At 39.8% G+C, this 23699-nt stretch overlaps 1 protein-coding gene across 8 annotated transcripts in view; it reads right to left on the bottom strand.

The window, feature by feature from the left end:
- The window catches only part of ALK (ALK receptor tyrosine kinase), a 305848-nt gene that overhangs the window by 209732 nt on the left and 72417 nt on the right, over positions 1-23699 (bottom strand). For 7 of the 8 annotated variants that reach the window (XR_014581118.1, XM_083827801.1, XM_083827805.1 and 4 more), the window contains exon 2: positions 10777-10896. Coding sequence is in view for 7 of the 8 variants with exons in the window: in XM_083827801.1 (XP_083683927.1) it covers positions 10777-10896 (120 nt within the window). In the remaining variant the exon portion in view is untranslated. Of the gene's footprint in view, positions 1-10776; positions 10897-18515; positions 23313-23699 lie in introns of those variants that run through there. The other variant, XM_083827807.1, reaches the window with a different exon arrangement.

Here is a 23699-nt window from a genome sequence, read left to right as displayed (position 1 = left end):
ACAGTTCAGCCACCCGCTGCAGGAGGTCCTCCACCTGGGCACACATTTGCAGGCTGGTCTGCTGCCTGTCCCTGCTACCAGAGAAAGGTCTAAACACTTCTTGCAGTTTGAGGTTTGTACTGCAGCCTCTCCCTTCAGCAGCTCTACGTGTGTGGAGGCATCAGACGGTGCTGGGGTACATGGTAGAGACCCGCTCACCCTCCCAGCTGGAGCTGCAGTCTCTTCTCTAAGACAAGCGTACACCATTCTGCCTTGAGGGTGAGGCAGGATGAGTGCCCTTGACCAGTGCAAACGGTCACCGAACAGGTCCTGCTGTTGGGTTATGTGGATTTCAAGCCTCCCACTTGGCCAGTGAAATAGCCCTCTTCTGAACAGACACCATCCCACAAGACCTGCCGTGCAAACGCCCTCTCCACGCCCTGATTGCCGCGCCATGCCGTGTTCATAGCACTCCCTAGGACTGCCTTCCGTATGCCCGGAGAGCGGCCGCGCTGCTCCCGGCCCTGCCCAAGGCTCATCAACCGCTCTCGTGAGAGCTGCCGGCTCCTGGCGGTTCTCTTCACTACTCAGGTGTTTTGTCATTCACTCTGCATTTTAACTGCTTCATCACACCATGGAAACCATACAATGCAAGGAATCCACACACAGCAGAAGTAGTGATAACAAGGATTTTACATATTTCTTTAAATTTGAGTGCACATGCTGCCATCCTCTTCAGGCCTCCATGCTATCAATATAAATTTTACAAATAAATAGATGAAGCACACTTCAATTTAGGCAGCAGTGAACCGTGGATATATTCATGCTGTACAGTTTACTACTACAATATTGTACCCAAGCTGAAAACCACTTTTATATCTAGTCCCTTAGTTCTTTAAAAAAAAATAAATAAATCTGTAAGTGTTGAGTCTATTAAACTTTGCACCAAAACCCAAATGGACAAAAGAGCAACCAAACACGGAATTACAATTTATAGAAAATATATCATTATTAGTGACTAGTTCAGTTATAGGAACACCTTGATTAGTACGCTTTTTAAGGCACTGTCAAATAAAGAAAAGGAGGGGGGAGGATAGAAAAGAAAAAAAATACACAGCTCATGCAAGGGCATCTTTGACAGAACCCACAGAACTACGGAAGTGAAAGCCTGGGCCGAGGAAAACACACAGCAAGAGCAAACATTTCAAATCAGATACTTCATTCTTTGTGGGCTTCTCTCCCTCAACAGTCCTACAAATTTTCATAAGCTTTCTAGTGGTCACTGCTTGCTTCCACTCCTCTACTATCAAGCTGCTGTGAACAGAAGCCTTTGTGCTTTCTCTTACCCTCCTGTCCCCATGCAGAGAAGGTTTTTGTGGACATCCACAAGGCTCTCTCATTTTCAAGAACCTCCTCCTCCTCAAAAGAAAACTGTATATTGTTTGGGAAGCATGTAAAACAGCAGGCTTTTGACTTACAACTGGGACAACTTAATGGGGGTATGTGATTTTAAATAAGTTATCACATTTAGTGTTATGACCCCTGAAAACAACTAAAGCTTCCATGTGAAGTGGTGAAAATAAAGGAAAAAAGACAAGTAGCAATACTATTTCCTTCCCTTGCAATGAACAGCCTACAGAGAAGTGGACATCTAACATGCTGGTTGTGGTCAAGTTGGATGGCCTTTACAACAGATTACTCCTTGGAAGAAGAGGAAACTATTTACCTTGTACATCTTCAGAGTGCCTGTGATTTAATGAAAACATACTTGCATCTGTAACAGAACTCAACAACCCTCCCACTCCTCTCCCTACACCACCAGAATATCTGCGTTCTTCATAAGCTCTTATTTAAATTAATCTCATATCAGAACAAAATTTCACTGCTACTATCTTATTCAGCACAAAGAAATGATGACAAAGAAATGCTATCTTATGCAACACAGTAAAAGGCAATACAAACATACACCAGTCTTCCAAGCCTAATGTGAGTTAACTTCCTATCCCCAGGCTTTCCATCTTTTACTACATCCTTCACAGTGTAATATACTTTATACAAAAAAGCATTATATGTAATATATATGTATATATTTTATATATTTTTTTCTCCTGACAAACTGTAGTTGGTGTGGTAGGTGCTGCAAGATCATATAAACCATATCTGCAAGTACAGAACCATCACAATATTTGAGTTAATTCCACAAATCACCTTTCATTTTTTATGCCTCTGCCTAAGAAAGGTCTTTCAGATTCCTTTTCAACTTTTGTCATAACATGTTTAAATGCAAAACCCAATGTATTTTTTTCTTGCCCAGCTAAGCATACAACGTAGTCGTTTGCCTTTAGAAGACAAATAAAAGCCACTCTGCCCATTTTTGAAAAACAGCAAACTCTGCAGGAAAGATAATTAAATATGTTAAACACAACCTCTTCTGATTATTCTTTAAACCTACTACCAATACAAATTTACTAGATACAGAGCTTTAAGACTTGAACAGTGTAGCTAGATAGTCAAGTGTTTTTTGTTTATTTCTATTAAAGAGGTATCACAAAGATTTATATCCTGTGTATGCACAGCTACACTGACATTATAGATCCTAGAAGCTCTACAAGAATTTAAATTTAAGCAAATTGCAAAGATTTTAATATACTGTGAAACAGCAAACCCTTGTCCAAGAATCTCTTGTATTTCCATCCAAAGGACACTAAAGAAACAGGATGGTTTAATTTTTTTTATTTTATTTTTTTATTAATCACACTTTTAAAGAGGAAACAAAACATGATGCTTCTAATCAAATCAAGGTAAACACCTGTTTAAGAAAGGTTGTAGACATAAATAGTTTAATTTTCTGGTATTTAAAAGTGTATAGGATACCAACCATAGACTGAAAAGAAATTTAAGCTACTATCTGACTGAAAAGCCAGTGGAATCTGTGTATGTCTGATGATGTGAAGTGTCTTGTGAATGCTTCAATTTATTTATTTTAATCAAAGTAGTCATCAGAAATAATTTATGCACAAGCAACTAAAATATCTGGCAACCACATCTGTTTTAATTAAACTGATTAGCATTTTCCAATAAAATAGTGACTTAACACAGTAGTATAAGCAATACCCCAAAACACAGTAATCTGCAAAAAATATCCTTTATATTGCTTCAGGTCAGATTATGGATCATTCACTCTTTGGATCATTTCAGATACTTTCTGTAAGCATGCCTCACAGAATCATGCTTTGTTTAGAATAAAAATAATTTTACAGAGATGTAAACTGCCTGTTCTTTTTAAGAAACTGTCCTTTCTTCACCTGACCAATAACAAACTAGGCTTATTTATTTTAAACCAAGCCTCCGTTCAACCACAAAAAATCTTACCAGCAGGTACTTTCCTCTTAGAATGCTCTTTTGTTGTTCTACCTTTGTCTGTATTAAAAGGGTCCTTTTCACCCCTGGTCTTCTGGCTTTCACAAATCACTCCTTTTTGTTACTCTTAGCTGAACACCCTTTTGAAAAGGCTTGGTTGCTTTCTTACTCCACTGAAATAGACAAGGGAGAGAGCAGAGGTTCTCTGTTCCCCAAAGAACCAGCTCAGAGATGTGAATCCTAAATGGCAAGTGATCAGCTTGAATATGACTAATTTGTACTACCCCTACAGATACAAGTGCACAATGCAGAGGTCACTTACACTGATCAAAATAGGAACAGAATCTTCCTCAAGAATACACCTGCTGCAGTAGCAACAACCACAGAAGCGGTGTGGAAACAGGTAAAATATTTTTGCACAGAATTTCAATTTTTATACAAATATTGTCAGATACTTCTTGTATAAGGAGATAAAATTTAAATTGTATAGTAGAGATGTGCTCTGCTAAGTGAGCTTTGAGCCCTCCATCAGTACGCACTAACCTCTGTTATACTCCTGCTATGAAGCCTTTAAGCTTTTAATTTATGACAGGGAAATGACAAATTGATTTTCCAGTTATTAATCCCAGGGACAAAGCCAGTTCCTACAGCCTTTCCCCATTCCCTTCGAGTAGAAAAGAGCAAAAGGCATTTCATCTAAGGGTTTCAATTTCCTTATCAAGATATTTCTATCCACTGATACAGAGCTACACGTGTGGGGTGATGCAGGGATGCCTGCAGTGGTATTTCTCCCAGAAAATAAGTGCGTGAACAGGAGACGTTGTGCTCTCTGGCTTTCAGTTCAGCAACCTGTTGAAAAGTTAGGAGGAACTTGTGGAAAAAGACACAACAAATAGACAGGGCCCTTGGAAGTGAGCACTGCCCCACTGGCACATAAAAGTGGTGAAACCACGCACTGCCATTTTGTGAACCCATGGTCTAAGGAGGGTGCATGGCCGCTGCTAAACGCCGGTGTGGTGTGATGGCTTGGCTTAGCATACCGCTAGGCCCACACCTAGGGGGAGCTATAAGAAAGATATAAAACTACTGCTGTGTCTAAAGTGGGACGACAAAGATGGTGACGGGTCTAGACAGCAAGGCATATGAGGAGCAGCTGAGGTCACTTGGTTTGTTCCGCCTAGAGAAGAGGGGACTGAGGGGAGACCACATCATGGTCTACAGCTTCCTCATGAGGGGGAGCAGAGGGGAAGCTAGATGTTAGGAAAAGGTTCTTCACTGAGAAGGTGGTCAGGCACTGGGACAGGCTCCCCAGGGAAGTGGTCGTGGCACCAAGCCTGCTGGAGTTCAAGAAGCCTTTGAACAATGCTCTCAGACATATGGTCTGATTTTGGGGTCATCATCCTATGTGGAGTCTGAAGGTGGACTCATTGCTCTCTGTGGGTCCCTTCTGACTCGGGATATTCTGTGATTATACAGCTGGGATGCATCCTTCAGGCTAACTGGGAGGACCAGAGGTGTCCTAGTAGGGCTAAGTGAAGGCAGTCCCCAGCGTCTCCCCCCATTTCCCTGAGCTCCCCACCCCCTTCCAGGCAGCACATCAACCCTGTCTCTGCTGCACAGGCCCCTTCCCCACCTCCTCTCACCTCAGAGGCTTCCCTGCCCCTCTGCCTCCTGCTCGCTGGTGTGGGAAATCCCATCAACAACAGGGCAGAGGCCCAGGAGGCCGCCCAGCCGTGGCCTGGCAGCACGAACAGTCATTGTGCAGCCTCACGGCCCTGGCAGGAGGCCAGGCTGGTGACCACCGATGGGTGCCTGCAGGTGCCCGTCCACGAGCGCTGCGTGCAGGGAAGGCTCCAGCCCGATGGGTCCGCACGCAGCACAGCGGGCTTGCTTTCAGTGCGGAGCATCGCAGGAGTGCGTCCTGGCAGGCTTCAACAGCACAGCTTATCCGCATTGAAAGCAAAACGCCGAGGTTTCCCTCGGGAGGTGCTATTGAAATTAAGATTGTATTCTGAAAAAAATAAAATTTTATTGGAGCATTGCCCAGCAGGACATACAATGTCACTTGCTCTGCAGAGACATGGCATCGACTGCCGGGAAGAGAGCTCAAGATCCCGACGCTCGGGCGTCCGAGCCAAGCACGGAACGTGCTACTTCCCTCCCTAGGGAACTCAGTGCTCTCCTAGTGCCAGAAGCTTTTAAATTAATCCCCCGAGGGGAGCGAAGCAACAGCTGGATGGGCCACATCTTAGAGAAAATTACAATAATGCAAAGATTTATTTATTAGTTAAGTCAATCTTTAAAATGACAACATACATTTTATATCCACCTGGGCCCTTAGTGCACACCAGGGACTGAATCACCAAAATCTTTGACAGCTGCTTTGTTTGGTGGAAATCGAGCTACAAAAAAAAAGCCAGGACTCCTTTATCAATCAATTACAAGCACAGTCTTTCGAGACAGCTACAGAAAGAAGAGCGAGGAGGGGGTATGTGTAGCACAACCAGCAACAGCTCTGATTTTCATTCCTCCCACTGTGAAAAGTGACAGAGCTCATCTTCCACACAAGAAATACTTGTCCAGCACGTCTCCCAAGCATGCAGCAAAAACAATAGATGTAAATGCATTTCTAATGCCCATTCTGACCGAAAGATTGAAGTACTGTCTAACACTGATAGTTAGAAAACATGCCCCAGTTGGCACAAAACAGCAGTTGGATGGAGTGTCATATTTTGACAATTCATACAAGGGATCTCTTGCATGAAGTTTGAAAGATCTCTAGAGAAAATAAATATTTGACACACAGGAAGAAAAGACATTTGTTGTCTTGCTGTGTATTACTCTATTACTGAAAAAATATTGAGCTGTCATTGCATATTATCTGTGAATGAAAAGAGGATATAAGGAAAAGAATAACTTGAAAGAAAGTAAATTTTTCTCCCTAGTAAATTTTATTTTCCCTTCTTGCACAGCACAGCCTTCAGCTTAGTTAGGCAGAAACTGCTTTTCCTGTGATTTTCCTCCCCGCGGACTTCAGTGCCATTACACATGGTAAAAACACCATCTAATTGTTAAACAAGAATTTGTGTGCATGTATATGGGGTCGCAGCATCTGCTATTTTATATGAAGCAATTCCATTAATTTAGTGTAACCATTGTTGATCGAAGTCTTGCTCTGTTATATTTATAACACTATTTCCAAAACAGTGTTAGAATACTTTTAAGATTGCAAAATGCTTTCTTTGAAAGTTCGGGTATGTTTGAATTAAGGTGGTACTTCACTTTTACACTACCTTTAATAACAAAGCATTGATTTATTTTTCCTTTGAGACAAAGTATTACTCTGCTCATTCCTCTCCTGACTTTACCTCACCTTCCAAGCTGGAACTTGTTGTAACTATTAGTTCATATCTATGCTTCTCACTGTGCCGTGCAGAGTCAAGTATCATGATAGATTTATCATTCTGAAAATGTCCATATTAGTTTGATTTATTGTAGATGTATAAAACAAGTAGTCATGGGAACATAACTGTAGCACAAACTCATCTAGCTGCTGCCCTCTTTTGTTTGACAATCAGACTCACTGAGTTTCCTGTCAGCAGTGTTTAACTGGTATTCAACTCACGTGAATGAAACAGCGTTTTGAATGCATGCTTATGAATACTTGTTCAGCAAGGGCACTCAGCCTACCAGAGAAAAAAAAATAATCATCTGATACCTCACGGAGCCGCAGCCATGTCACTGAGCATCATATACGCAATGAGAATGACCCCAAATTATACCACAGTAAAATTAGTCTGATACATTTTTGGTGAGTTTTTTTTGTTTGTTTGTTTGTTTGTTTGTTTTAGCAAACCCCATTCAGGAAATCATGATCTCTTCACAGACAAGATTCTATTAGAAAATGTAAAATAAAAAAAAAAGGCAAAAAATGAAAAAACAAAAAATGTCAGATCAGTTTGCTGAAGTCATAGAGCTGAGTGAAATTATTAATAAGTTATTAACAGAGCCATCCTTTGGATTATGCTTTTAGTACCTATTAAATTAAAGCTGTGAATAATTATGCACTCTTGAAGGTATGTGCTCCTCCTCTGCTGAACTCCCCTTTTTAAGCACACTAGTAATTTGATAGCTGAATCTCCACTTTTCCCCTGAGTTTTATTCCCAGTTGCCTTAGGAATCCAAAACATCACTTTATTACCTTTAGTTCCTAAATTTCTGGGGAAAAATATCTGTAAACGAGATTGCAAGTCTGACACGGCCCAAGAGAGGTATTCCTGTCTTTTGTACAAAGCTGGTACAGAATGGACGAGAAGTTCAGCTGCTACTGGGGGACCTGGTAAAGACACACTCAGACAGCACAACTGTGTAAGAAGAGTTGAAAAGTAAAAGCTGTCTCCAGCTTTCCAAAAAGGAAATGGCTGTGTTTATGCCTGTTATTCTCAGAAAACGTGTTCTTTCAAAACAGAATTTGGATGGGATTAACTGCATTTGATTTTTTTTTTTTTGGTAGCACTTTCTGCATTTGCCACCATACTCTGCCAGAATCATGCTCAAGGTTTGTTGTTGTTGACTGCCTGGGGGCATGTAGAGGATGGGGAAGAGAAAGGTTTACTAATGACATGAACGCTTCCAAGCCTTAAGGGGTGCCTGTTGTCTGGAACCCCTGTTATAGAAGTTTAATCGTTTTTATGCAGGGGACGATTTTTTATACAATACCTGTACAGAAGAGAAAATTAATATTCAGCCAACCAGGACAAGAAATAAAATACATGGCTGGGTGCAGTTAATCATGTAAGCCTCAGGACAGGGTTCCATCAGTGCTGCAAGTGCTACTATGCTGCAATAAGTCCACACAGCAGAATGCATTTAAAGTTTGTTCTAGCTAAACAGTGTATCTCAAAAAGAACAACAACAATAAAATAAAATAAATAAAATAAAATAAAATAAAATAAAATAAAATAAAATAAAATAAAATAAAATAAAATAAAATAAAATAACAGTGATTTAAAGACTCCTCCTACCCTGCGGGTTAATTTCCCAGGTAATTTTGACTTTGTGTGTTTCTTTAAGTCTGTTTTCTGCAAGGCAGGAGGATGATGCACCTCTGAGATGTTAGATGATTAATCAGTGCTTGGATAGAGACAAATATAGACACTCAAGACAAGATAGAAAGAAGCATTGTAAATGCTTCACTCTCAAAGCATCCTGTTGTGCCAGTGATTATCTTTTGGGATTGCTGCATATAGTTTCAAAGACAACATCAAGCATTGTTCCTGTCAGAACTGGTGTGGCTGTCCATCAGAATGTTTAATTCTGAGTGAAGGAAGAGAGAACTTAGTTTGACAGAGAAAGAGGGACCCTGCATTTCAATTTACGCAGCCTTTCAATCAAAAAAAAATATATCCAATAGTGGAATATGAGAAAAAGGTAGTTAGACAACTTATATTTTCCCACTCCAGCAATGTCAGTCAGTTAATTAGATGGGTCCCATCGGATTATGAGGGTGTTTTAATAGATGTTTTACTGAGCACTCACTTTATAATCTCAGTCATGCCGGGTAAAGCTTCTGGTAGAACTGGAAAACACTCTAGTAGTAAAATACTGTTGGGTTTTATTTCTGCTGATGATTTATTGTGTGATTTTGGATTAACTGCTTAATCAGTAGGCAGAGGTGGTCCTGAGACAAGGTTACTAGTGTAGAAGTTGGATAGTCTAACTTTGTCTCCTGCATTGCTCTGCTGAATCCCTGTGTGACCTTCAGTGAGCTTCTTGGATCCAGAGCCAATAATCAGCTGCTGAAAGGCACTATTTACATCCCTGTCATGCACATCGCATTTCTGGAAAGAAATCTAGATCCCTGGAAAATTTCTAAGAAACGTTCAGGTGCCTAAAAGCTTTAGGTGTGCAGAGGAATAGGGAGAAGTTTTAAGAATTGCTCTTTTAGGCTTGAACAATGCCTACATGCTCCATTCAACATACACATAACAATCCTCCACATATTGTGTATCTGAAGTGGCAGGGAAGTATAGCAGTGCCATGTGGTGTTCTGGTCTGAAAACTTTGACAGCTACTGCTATCCCTTTAATTTAGAGGAGGCTCTGCCAACTTTTGGAAACCTTAAGGTGCAAAGCTAGCAAAAAACATGACTCCTACCCCTCTTCCAGATTCCCCACTAGTTTCAAGGTGCACATCCTGAATTACACCTTCTGAAGGAGAAAACAGCTTAGAATTGGAAACTGGTATTTTTTATAGTAAGAAGCATACTAGTTAAGGTTTTGGGGACCTCTTAAAAATAGAACACAAAGCAGAGGAATATGTTCATCCAATTTTGAAGCACTGATTAAAGATCGCATTTTGTGTAACACATCATTAAATTCCTGCCTTTCCTTCCAAAACAGATGATTGGAATGTGGTAGAATTTGGTCCCATGCAGCCAGCTGAAATCATAATAAATCATTTTTGCTTAGATGCAGTACATTTATCTCCATGTGGTGCTATCAGACGGAATTGATGCTTTTAGATTTAAGAACAAAGTCTTCCCTTAGAATGGTATTACTGAGAATCTAAAAGAGTTTAGGAAGAAGTAATAAAGGATAAATTAAAAATCATCCTTGCAACTTCTAAGAAAGCCAAGCAAGAGAAAAAGATTGGACTACTGTCCCTTCCAAAATGAAAATCATGCGTCCTCATCGTTCAAGCAGATACAACAGCTAGGAGCAGATATTTTATGCCAGGGGAAAGAATATATATTGCACACATAAAAACGGCAACATAAATTTGAAGAAATATGGACCTCCTTCATGTAGGTAGGTCAAACTTTTCCCTCAAGCAGATAATTACAGGCTTGGGGTGAGTAAATCTTATTAGCCTCTCAGTACCTTAACTCTTCTCATAGAGACTGGTAATAGGCATATAGTAGACATGTACTACTTCAGTGCTGAATGTGCCTGTGGTTTGCCAGGAAATAGGTCATACCAAAGAAAAGATGAAAACAGATTCCCTGATTTTGGAAAAGATGGAAGTTGTGAAAGGAGATGCCAAGGAAAACTGAATTTTCTATGCAGCTCCTCATTTGAAATCACTTGATTCAAAGATACCACCCAAATATTTGAGTGGTATCGGTTTGGACCTGTTTTTTTTTTGAAGGAGCAGGGTAGGCTGGGGCAACCCAGGTCATCAGAAACCTCTGTGAGGATGGCAACAGGCCAAGACCAGCTCTTCAGAAATGGTGTTCCTGGGCCCATAAGCAGGATCGTGGAAGGCCCCAGGGGAAGCTGATAAGGGACAGTAAGGCTTATTAGTGCCCTCAGGGGCTGACAGTATGGATATTGTATCACAGATTGTTTGAGCTTGATTGGTTTGCTCCACAATTATATGAATATCCTTAAGCAGTTAGTTACAGCCTCTTGAGGAAAATATATAAATGCTACTTACTGTGTCGTCCTCTATGGGAGAAGAAGGGAGATGTATCTCTCATAACCCAGGTCAAGTTCCAAGCAGAGAGACCAGGGGGAAGACGAGGGCTGTTTGTTGGGACATCCAAAGTGCTCAGACCTTTCATTAAAAAAAAAAAAAAAAGAAAAAAAAAAAAAAGAAATACAAACATTATGTATGACATTGTTACTTGTATGCTACACAATAAGTGCAAATATCAGCTTTATATATTATATACACTGAGTGCTGATATTAAACTATTTCTTGGTCATTTTTTACTACCAGATATGTCTGTGTTCAGGGAAACAGGAGATAAATTGCTTTACATAACAGAATTATCATCACTTAGAAAAATTGTCAAGTTTAGTCCCACACAGAGTCTAAGTTCTCATTGACCTTTCCTTCAATTTATTTATTCTTAAAGTCTTGTTAGCATTCAGACATCCTGTACATGGAAGAAGCAAAAGTACACAGCTCCTGTTCAACAACCCTATGCATCTAAGAGATGTGTTTGGGGATCAGAATACTACACTGACCCAGAACATGAAAGTATCTGTACAAAACTGCACTAACTGTGCAAGACTACGGTGATCTTAGAGATGCAAAGAGAATCTGAAGTAACATGCCAGGTCAATGAGCAGAATAATATAGGCTTTGAAAGCACAGATTTTCCCTGTGAATGTTTAAGGTGTGGGTTTGGTTTTTTTTTTCTTTCTTTCCTGATGATAACAGGATCTTGAGTATCCTCCTCTCGTTTTTTGAACTCTTCAGGAGAAAGGAAGGATTTAACTTTGTAGAAATACAGACAGGCAAAACTTGTGTTTGGGAAATTTGATGCAACAAAACAAACCTCTGGCTTGCTGATATGTTCTGATTTCTCGGAGAAGCCATAAAGAAATTGTTGTTCAAAAAGAAAAAATAAAAAATACATTTTTGATCTATTAAATTTTTTGTCAAGTAAGAACAATACAGATGCTGGCTTGAATTACTTTAGTTTAGATGCAATGCTAAGCTTTGCTAAAATACCAGAAAAAAAATATGGCGATACCTCCCAATAAAAGTTTGGTTAAATTTTCTGTAACAAAAGGAATTAACTTAGAGTGATAATTAATTCGGTGTCAAATAATTGTCCTCCTGAATGGGTAAATAATAATGGATAATAACAGAAATATTTTAGGGGATAATAGTAAGCAAGGTAAATGGCTAAAGCCGTGGTAAAAACATTGCTTTGATTCTGCTAAAGCTCTGCCACTTCCCTGTTTCACATAAGAAAAACTTGAAAATTTCAGAGGGACTTGTCAGAAGCTTAAGTACCAAGTGTTAGTTGAGCCCTACCTCATTCTCAGTGTATTCTTATTCTTAGCAGTCCTGTAACTGAGTAATGGTAACAAAAACAAAAGAAAAATAACTATTTTTACATAAGAACTGTAACTCCTTCTCATTGCTTAAAGCAATAATCTTCAAGATAAGAATGGACACTGTGCTGTTTTGTAAGCCATTCCAAAAAATTAATAACCCTAATGGCTCAATTAAATCTGGTCTCTATGCTAAGTTACAGTACAATCATAGAATTAGAGAATCATTTAGGGTGGAAAAGACCTCTAAGATCATCATGTCCAACCATTAACCTAGCAAAATGAGCCTTTCGTCCCTACTAGTATGCTTTCTAGCCACAGAAAGAGAGTTCAGACTTGTAAGGGAGTCTTTATGCCCCCAAAATTAGGGTATGGACCTCAAAATTAGGGTTTGGACCTAAAAATAGGGCTTTGGACTTTACAGCTTTGGGGGCTGGATCTTAAAACAATGTTCTGATCCCTAAGAATGGGTGTTTGAACCCTAAAAAGAGGCTTTTGGCCCTAAAATTGAGGTCATAGCCCCTAGAATGGGGTTTAAGGCACTAAAAAAGAGGATTTGTCCTCTCAATTAAGGCTTTAGAACACCAAAATGAGGATTTGTTCCCTAAAATGAAACTGTGGGCCCTAAAAATGTGACCTGAGTCTGAAAACTTAGGGTGTGGTGATAAAAAGGTGGTTTTGGATCCCAAATGTAGGCTCAGGATCGTGAAAATTATGGCTTAGAGTCTAATTACAAGGTTTCGGTTTATAAAAATGAGCCTTTAGTCCCTATTAATATGTTTTCTAGCCACAAAAAAATAAAGAGGGTTTAGAGCCTTAAGAGACTGTTTGTGCCTTAAAAATGATGATTTGAATCTTAAAATGAGGCTCTGAACCCTAGAATGAGTCTTTGGACCCTGGGAATGATTCTTTGAAACCAAAACTAAGGTTCTGGGCCCTAGGAAAAAAAAAAAAAAAAAAAGTTAGGAACCTGAAATTGAGACATTGGCCACAAAAAAAGAATGTTTCAGAACCCAGAAAAGGGGTCTCTGGACACTAACATGTGTCTTTGGACCCTAGAATGATTCCTTGTACCCAAAACTGAGCCTTTGGGTCCCAAAAAGAAGGCTCTGGGTACTAAAAAAAAGGCTTTGGGCCTGCAAAAAAACTGATTGGGGGCTGGATCCTAAAATGATGCTTTGATCCCTCGAAGTGGGTTCTTGGATCCTAAAAGGAGGCTTTGGGCCCTAAAATTCACGCCTTGTCTCCTAGAATAAGGGTTTTGGAAATAGAAAAGGTGTTGTTTTTTTTTTTCTCTCAAATAAGGCACTGTACCCTAAAAAGCCACCTTTGTACCTTAAAATGAAGCTGCAGGACCTAAAAATAAAGCATTGTGCCCTAAAAATGACAGCCTGGGCCCCAAAACTGAGGGTGTAAGCATAAAAAGAAAGATTTGGATCTAGAATGGAGTTGCAGGGCCCTGAAAATATCCCCTGTTATTGTCTGGAGTTTAGCAGAAAAAAAGACCAGGCCAGTCATTTATGAGGGCAGATATAAACCTAGTGTACTGCCTTCAACTGTGAATAACAAAGCAATAGCAACTATGGTATAACCTTTATAGTGGATTTTCCTTCTTAACATGAAGATGTAGTTGACGCATCTTTCAGTAGCTCATGATATAGCTTGATGTGGCAAATAATGTTAGGTTCCATTACAACAGATACAGATGCTGCTAAAACAGATTTTTTCCTACAAATGTGCTTCACTTTGATGCTAGTATAAAATAATATTAAAAAAAAATAATAATAAAAATTGAGCTCCCGTAATAAACTAGTTTTAATATCAGTGGACATAATAAGTGTGTTCGTCTTGATGTGAGATGTCTAATGAGTAACAATATCCCTGTAATATAACATCTCCATCCAGTAACACTCGAAAACAAGGAAAGATTTACAGCCTTAACACAGGTCACACATCTAACACAAACAAGAACTCTGGGGCCTCCTTACCCCTGCAAGACCCAAATGAATGTAGATGTCATGCATTTAGCATTGGTGGGGAAGCCTTGGGATCTGAATCCTGTGAGGACACAAACCTGAAAACCTACCTGTTCCCCATGGAAAAATAATCTGAGAGAACGTTACACAGATGCATTCTTCTCTTTAACGCTGCAACCATGGAACTCAAAATTAAATCATTGCTTGTATCCTGACCACCCTTACTTAGGAATCAGTAACTCAATGATCAGCTGCAATACCATAGATTCCCTGGCACTCCTCACTTGCAGAAATATGCCTCTGACAACTCTAATGCAATACATATCTCATTCCTCAGAAATCATGCCAGCCTTCAGCCTCATCTAAGTGGATGTGTTCCCTCTGTCACTGCTATATACAGTAAACTGAGATAAAAAATAAAGTTGAACATCTGAGCAGAGAAGACAAGGCAGTCCAGGCACCTGAACCTCCCCTCTATCAGCAGCAAGAGCTGCAGAAGAGATAACATCAAAAATTGGAACGCTCTCTCTCTCACTCTCCCCCCCCCCCCCGCCCCCCTCAGAATAGAGTTACTGCAATTCATTTTAACCTAATAACTCATTTTTTTCTCGTATTCCTTAGGATTAATTTTGTAACTTCATCTCAAATGATTTGCTTGGGCTATTGGTCTGAACTTGAAGACAAGAAGATTGTATCAGAAGTTATGAATCTTTCCCAATTAAGTTATCTTCAGAGAAAGATGCTGGGTAAAAGGTTTTTTGTAGCCAAGAGGCTACTCTTCACAGTGAGGAATGATTAGATTTCAGAGTGAGCTGTAGGTTAGGAATAGGAGAGACCTTTCCTCTTCCACCTCCAGGGTATTTTATGACCAGAAAGGTAATTACAGAAGACCTGCATATCAGCTAAACAAATGCTTCTTGTGCAGCAATGGTAATGTAAACATAGAGTACACTGGAGCCATTCCACAAGATAATTTTTTCCCCCTCTCTGAAACAATTAATATTGAAAACAATAAGCACTAAGAAATTTTATTCTCTTTCTTTTTAAATATACTAACCTCCCATTATGGTTGTCTGTACCATGGTGCTCTATCACTTGTCAACAGTAACCCTAACCTTTTAAAAAAATTAATGGATTACCAACTAGAAGCTGACAGCTTTGTTTTTAGTAGCCAGACATTTGGTGAGGTATAACAGAAGTTTTTTTGATATTCCTGCCCTAAAGGAATATCCAGGGCCAAAACCTGACCCAGGGTACTCAATCACAGCTAGAAACATGCACCTGAAGAGAACATTTGACATTTCTGTTTTTAAACTCGTGCAAAGGAATTTCCCTAGGGGATGTGAAATTCATTCAGCTCACCAAGATTTTGGTTTAAAAAAAAATAAATAAATGTTTCATATGTAGGGAAGTCAATCCTCAAGGCCACAAATTCATTAAATAAAATATTTATGTATTATTTTAATGAAAAATACCTCTTTAATAGAATAAGCCTGCATGTTCAAATAAAAATGGAAAAAAAAAAAAAAAGAAAAGCTTTCTACCTTGGTCATTTTAAAACAAACTGGATTTCTCCCTTTTTCTCCTTTTCTGCAAGAAGGAATGAGTATCCCCAGCCATTAACATATGGAGTTTTCTAAAGTTCTGTGTAGTGTAGAAACGTAACAGAATTTTTATTGAAACATCCATGCTATTTTTAACTAAAAACAACAACTTCAGGATATTACTCCCTTTTGATATTGCTTCATTACCCTGTAGATAAGCTTTCTCACTGTGCTGAGCTGTATTATTCCCAGTTTCTCAGAGCTAGACCTCACCAAAGATGCATCCTAGCAGCAAAATAGGAAAGAAAGCTTCTTCCAAGAAAAATACTAAAAATATATTGAGAATCAATGCAGGCAACCCAATATCTTCATGCTTGGGGGACGCATATCTACCTTTGTATATAGATTGGCAGGGAGATAAGGTTCTTATTACTATTCTGTAAGATAGTGGTGAATCTGGGGTGACAAACGTGCATTTACCTGTCATCTAGATTTCACAGTTGCAACAGATATGAAGGTTAATAACTGAGATCAAACTGTATTTTCAGTGACATCTATATCTGGAAGAATATCTCAAAATCATTCCCATTTGTTTGCATGGAAATCAGAAATCAACCTTAGAAGTATTTGTGGCTCCTATTTGTAACAGCAATCACTAAAATATTTCCTAGCAAATTACATGCTTAGAAACAGCTTTCATTAAGATCTGCATTTTCTAGTCTTTGGGAAAGTCTGACATTTCAAGAAAAGACCAGCAGGATTTTCAGGACTGCCTCTGTAATAGCTGTGAGTGTACACCCCGGAGAACCTTGCTAAAGGATTTCCGAGCTCCTGGCTCCACAAAAGTTCCTAGTTTCAGATTTTATGGGGAAAGGGATGCAACTGGGGAAAAAAGATTGCCTGAAAATTCCCTGTAAACTTAGAAAATCAAAACTAATCCTCATGATCACACCCACAGTGTTCATACAGCCTCCCTTCTTCCCATCTGCAAACACAGTCATCATGAATTCTGTGAGAACACTTCATTATATCAAGGTGAACAAGCAACACCAAAGCCAGCACCCAAATTAACACTTTGTGAATGATCCATAGACTCAACTATGCTCATACAACCTACTGTCTAAATGTCACTCAAGCAAAAGTCAAAATCTGTTTACAGTTAAGGCAGAGAACGAGGCAAAGGGCAGCCGCTTTCCTCACAGTTTCTTGTTCTGAATAGCTGGCGAGCTTTACTATGCTAACGGATGGATGGCTTCCAGGGTTTATTTTTACAAACCTTTTCTAAAGTAAGAAAATGTTCACTTGACAGTCTGTCAAGTTTATCTTTTTCAGACGGAAAATATATTTAATAATGCATTATGTTACAATGATTTTATGTCAGCTTGAAAGCCTGATGAATACAAATAAACGGTAGTATATGTGTCACCAAACATGTACCCAAATGCCGTGAAGAAATTTGCATTTAGTGGGCTGTAGCAGATCTGCAGGGATAGGGAATTCAGTTAGACACACTGCATGAGGCATACAAGTGATCAACAATACTGACAGGCAGATGCTTGATCAGTACATTTGGGAATAGCATATATTTCCTGTACATGAAGCATATGTTAGTAATAAAACTGTATTTAACTCAACAACTGTGAACTGTGTTGTCATTCTGGCCCTGACTACTTTTTTTTTTTTTTTTTGTCTTTTTAAGGCTTATTTAAAATTTTCCATTAACTCCCTTCTGTTAGAAATGTGTTTGGTTTTTTTTTTTCCTTTTCACGGGAAATACTAACTTTTGATAGAAGAAACTAATGTCTCAAAAGTGACTAACTGAATCAGAAATTAGGTGCACCATGACCTCCTTCTTTTCTACCAGCTAGACACTCCCTCCAACAACTACATCCCATGGACATTTATTGATGCAAGGAGAGTCTGTGCTAAGTCTAGATATGGTTGGATCAGCAGATCTTGGATGGAAGAAGAAGAGCATGAAGTACCCAAAATAGAATTCCTTAAAGACATTGTGACGGGGAAATATTAAAGAAGTATCATTTATTGTTGCTCATTACACGGAAAAACTAATTTTCCTGGTACAAATGTAGGTGAAAATAACAATGTTGTGTTTTTTGCAGATTTCTGTGAATTCTTAGCACTTCTATGTGTGTTGTGAAATCTAGAAATTTTTAAAATTCTACTAGAGGCATGACAAGAGCATCAAAAACAATTAAAATAACCAAGCTTATACTCGACCTAGCTCAACTAATATAGTTTAAAAATATACTGCCATCTAGAGTATATTACTGCATTTCAAATGCTCTGTAGCTGCTGAAGACCTACCCACTAAGACAACACAAGTGGGCACTGATAAAGTGTTCGGGGTTTCATTTACAAACCAGACTAGGAATGGCTTCAGGTTGTTACTCATCTGTGTGCGTACAAGAAACCTTTAAACAAACAAACAAACAAACAAACACACAACAATATGCTGATCTTTGCCTTAATAACCATTTACAACACAATTAAGCATCTCTGTGGGCAACCTAGGGGAAACAAAGAAGTGAGCGTTGGTAATAAACTGCTCCCAGCTAGAGTTGGTCCCTGCAATGGCTGAGGCTCTGGGTGAACTTTTCCTGCCAGTCTAGCCTGCAGTTTTGATAAACAAAGGGGAAATGCCCTTTAACAGCAAAGCTCCATGTACAAACACATACTCTTAATTTTTGGACGCTTGCACATAATATCACTTCTAGATATTTTAGGATCACAAACGGAAAAGGAGCAGGGAATGGGGCACAGCTTTCTGGGACTGCACGATTTCAATACAGGGCAATACTTGTCCTTATCTTTGTACTGATAACTGGTGTGCCTGAATTATTCACCAGGTATGCAGTGAAAACCAGAAGCCGTTATATCCATCTGTTTCGTGCAGCACAGAAAGACCTCCAGACACTGCAGGCATCAGGGAAGTGCAAGATTTAGTCTGTGGAATTGGTAACCTTTCTGCTGAAGTGCAAAGAAGTACTTCAGGTTGCAAATGTTCTGAATTTTTTCTGTACATGTAAAAATAAAGTGATCTTTCCACTGTTTGCTGGTGTATTTGTCCACTGTAGTTTATAAAAACCTCCAACAAATAACGAAAAGGCAGTGTTCATGTTTGGGCCATGTGTGTCAATATTAGAGATTTCCTCCATTAGTCCCTGCTGGACTGGCCCCTAGGACTCTACGTTACAGTGGTCCTAAACCAAGGAATTTAAGAGCAGTTTCTTACCTGATACCAGTATGATTCTCATCTTTCACAGCTGGAGTCTAGTTCCCTTGTACTCTCAGTGGCCATCTATCTGCACGTCTCATATTGCTCCCCTACATGCACTTTCCCTTATTCTGTACCCAATTAATGTAACCTCTAGAAAGTACAGTGGCCAGGCTTTCAAACAAACAAGCAAACAACAACAATAAAAAACAGTAGTTGTCCTGACAGAGTTTTAATAATTCATTATACATACTGGCTTCACACCATATAGTGCCTTTACTTTTGATTTGTGCATGGCTACTTCCATATTCAACACATACATACAGCTAGAGTCACTTATCACTTAAGTAGTGGGATTAAGGAAAAAGAAAGCAAGCCAGAAAGAACCTCCTGCTCTACATACACTTGAAACCCTCTTTTGTACTACACTTAATGTGTACTACACCAGAATGCATACACAAACCTAGACCTCTAGGCAGTTATCACCTTAAGATGGCTGCAGATACCTCGATACTCAGTGGCCTGGAGTGCCTGCAAATTTTCATAAAAGCTCACACTTTTCTCAACATCTGTCTTTTGATTTGTGTCTCTCATTTTCAAGACAGGCATGCAATTCTCATTCAATTCTTTTGTCTCTGTATTTCTTAAGTTCCACACAAAAATTCCTTGAACATTTAGATGCTGAGGGGATGATTATTTGAAGGTTTAGGTGCAGATCTGAACCTCTTTGGTCTGCAGGAGTCTGTTAACACTCAGAGCAGAGAGGCTACATGACTTGCTAAAGACTCCTTTGTTGATCAGGATGAAAATGGTGGTGGCTCACTTCTCCAACACTTTCATACCATGTAAGTACCTCTGGCTCTGGATGCATTTACAACAAAATTTAGTGAACATTTTTTACTTTCATATATAGCAACAAAATGCCCCTCTTCCAGTTCTAATCCATCTACAATTACACATGGCCTGAGCATTTTAATCCTTGTCTTCCTCTGAACTATAACATGGAGCTTGGTTGGGGGTGGAGGGGAAAAAATGTTAATTTCAAACAACAATTTCCTATCTGAAGGAAGGAGGAACTCTCTTCCTATTATTCCTAGTACAGACAAATATATATATATATATTATATATATATATATATCTATTCAGAAGGCCCCAGTTACACCTGAGTTAATTTGTGGAGATGTGTTTATTTCTCTCCAGCTGATTTATTCAGGCTTCCCCAGAAATTCACATTGCCTGTATCACATACTACTGTTATATATACGCCTTTCTTTTGCAGTATGCTGTGAGAAAAGCTTTTTGGACATGTGTACCATCCTTCTTCCTCAGAGAGCACGAGGGCATGAGATATTGTCCAAAACATTAATGCCTGCAACATCTGGCAAAATTCCACCCCAGAAGCAAGCCAACCTTTTTCCATTGCTTGGAACCATTAAATAATCACAGGTGCTAATGTTAGTCAATAAGTAATTGCTATATGGAAGAAAGCAACAGCAGTGGCATAAGTCACTTCTCACAGTGGCCTCTGTGAGAAGAATCCAGAAGTTGCCCCTTGTCAGATCAGAGCCAGCTCCAGCCGGCTCCAAAAGGGACCCACTGCTAGCCAGAGGCAAGCCAGTGAGTGACACTGGTCAGGCCTCTGGGAGAGCAGATTTAAGAAAGGGGAAAAATAAATATTAAAAAAAGGCTTCCCGTAGTGGAGCAGGCTGTCCCCCTGCAGCCCACGGGTCCCACACGGAGCAGATCTCCACGCTGCAGCCCGTGGAGGAGCCCCCGGTGGAGCAGGTGGATGTGGCCTGGAGGAGGCTGCGGCCCATGGAGAGCCCCCGCAGGAGCAGGCCCCGGGCCGGAGCTGCAGCCCGTGGAGAGGAGCCCACGCAGGAGCAGGGGGTCTGCGGGGAGCTGCCGCCCGTGGGGGACCCGTGCTGGAGCAGTTTGCTCCTGGGGGATGGACCCCGTGGTACGGAGCCGTGTGGGAGCAGTTCTTGAAGAGCTGCTGCCTGGGGTAAGCCCCCGCAGGCTCAGTTCAGAAGGACGGCATCCCGTGGGAGGGACCCCACGGGGAGCAGGGGCAGGGAGTGACTGTGAAGGAGCGGCGAAGACGAAGTGTCACGGGCTGACCGCAGCCCCCATTCCCTATTCCCCTGTGCTGCCTGAGGGGAGGACATAGAAGAGGGTGGATGGGGAAGGGGGAGGCGTTTTTAGTTAGCTTTTAGTTTCTCACTGCTACAGTCTGACAGTGATAAGCAATAAATTATATTAATCTCCCTATGCTGAGTCTGCTTTGCCCATGACAGTAATTGGTGTGTTATCTCTCTGTCCTTATCTCAACCCTTTTCCATCATATTTTCTCTCCCTCTTCCTGTGTGGAGGGGCAGTGAGAGAGCAGTTATAGTGGACTTTAGCTGCCTAGCAGGGTACAACCACCACACTGTGAAGTCCTACCTGTCCTTATATTTGGCTTCTGCTATACACGGGATAATCCAAAAGAGGAGCTTTCTCTTTTCACTGTTTCATTTTCCTAGATACTGCTACAGCCTTCCTTATCTGTGGCAAAGCTGGTGAGAAAGGCTGGGCTGAAGAACTGGCCCTTAACTGAAACCTAAGGAGCTGTAAAATAGCTAGGAGTGGACATGAACCACATAGAAAAAAATAGACAAAACAGATTTTTTGCAGAATTAGGTACCTATTATGTGTAAGGGTACTAGGACAATCCAAACCATTGGATTAAATGACCTGCCCAAATTCACAATGCAAAGACTAGAAAAAATGCAAACTGGTAGCAAAGATTAGGAAAAAAAAAAACCAATTCGCTGTTTCCCTCTTCCCAGAGGTCCCCACTTCTGATAGTCCAGTCCTGTCTCTGCCAAATGACTTTACTCTCTCTTGTGAAAATGAAATTCTGTGCATCTAGAACAAATCCAGTGCGTTGAAAGGGCTTTCATCTGCACAAAACCAAAACAAAATAGAATAATGACTAGGAACATCTAGAAAGATGGTAAGATATTTTATACAGATTTTTGTTTTTCATTTTTCCCGGAATATGTGGCTGTCTAAATCCTTTCCCGTAAAAAGTGAAACGCCTAGCTTCTTTTCCCCCTAGAACCTGCACTATTCAAAACGAATTTCCCAAAGTGATTACCAAAAGGCCTGTAAGAGAAATGATTACAAATGGCTGAGTTAACTGCACTGGACAGCCTCATCAGTCATCATAACGCAGTCTCAGCACAAGACTCATCAGGACAGGCAAGTTGTCATGACAGATGACACCTCTTTAAGAAGACTTCCTCCCGTGGCTTTTTCCCAAGAAAGTCCTCCTTGGGTAAGGTGCTTGCAAATAATGGTCCTTAAGCAATAATCAAGGAGGAATCATTGCCAGCTGTCTTCACTGAGCTGCTTCAGTGTTGGACTTTTTTTATTCTTTAACCTTTATTCTCTGAGTGTGGAATGTTTTATCTGCATGCATGTCTTGGAAATCACCGTACTTTCAGCAGTTGCTTTAAAAGTGATTTTAGAGCTGATGAGTGACAAATTAAGAGAGAGAGGGCCAGGAAAGGCTGAGACAGCACTGCTAGTCTCCTGTTACTTTTTTATTGCCACCCCCAAATGCTGTAAAACAATTTGCAATCTATGTATCTTTTCCCTCATCTAGAAAAGGAAGAGTGTACCTATCTGTCTGCTGTGGAAACTGATAAGTTGAATTTTTTGAGTTATACAGAACCTTCTGCAAGAAGCACCATAGTAATGCCTGTTATAAATAAAAGCCAACTAACTTATTGTTCCATAGATAATGTTTCATGAACTAGAACTTGAGAGATCTAATTCCATTCCCAGCTCTTCTTTTCTGCAATGGGATGTAAGAGATATTGTGCAGTTTCTTTTTTTGCCATGTTGTTTTCTACTAGTAAAATAGAACTAACGATGCTCTGTGTTTGGGAATCCTTGGATAAAAAGCAGTAAATATCTTTATGAAGAAACTTCTAAGCAAAGTTTTCAAAATACCATTTCCCTTAAAATCTATTGTTTGCTTCTTGTGTACTGTATTTACCATGGCGAGGGCAAAAAGCTTGTTTAAGAACAGTTGGCTTCTTAATGACACACATCTCAGTCACAGTAACAATTTGCAATGAACAGTTTATTTGAAATTTGGCACTTGTTGGCTGATTTCAAACTGTTCACGGACAGACTGCAGTTGATGACTACTTAGAAATTACTCAAATATTTACTAGGAACAGATTTCAGCCCTTGGGAGGGTTGTTTGTTTGTTTTGTGTGGTACTCCAGCTATGCAGCAGTTGGTCTTTCAAATGCCCGTGGTACTGAATAGGTGCTGGATCTGAGAAGATACCTGAATTTCTGTTTTGCAGAAAACTTCAGGATTTCTCTTTCTTTCTATTCCATATGTTGGAATGAAAAAGAATAAATAATAATAATAATACATCTTATACAAGAAAACAGTCTGGAAGCAAGTGCTTTGTTTGAAAGAATTAAAATTTAAGCATTTTGTGTCAATTTTACAGGAAAGTATACTATAGTAGAGTTGCAACTGAAATAAATGCTTTATCATAGTATATGATTTATCCCAAATGCTTTATCATAGTATAGTCAAAACATTTCATTTTGATTTTCCCCCACCCTGAAAAAGTCCCCAGCATTTTGTGTAAATTGATACATTCCCATAGGAAGTCTAGTTTTCAAAATGATATTTCCTGGTGGAAAATCTGACATTAGAAAACAACTTAAGTAATTCTAATTCCTGTGTATCTGACAAGATATCACTATGCTCTGCAGATGTCAAGCACCTCTCTGGGAA

The sequence above is a fragment of the Anser anser genome (assembly GCF_964211835.1).
Source record: "Anser anser genome assembly, chromosome: 3".
In the NCBI taxonomy this organism is placed as follows: Eukaryota; Metazoa; Chordata; class Aves; order Anseriformes; family Anatidae; genus Anser; species Anser anser.
The sequence above is the reverse complement of the archived record's forward strand: the minus strand, read 5'-3'. Positions and strand labels throughout refer to the sequence as shown.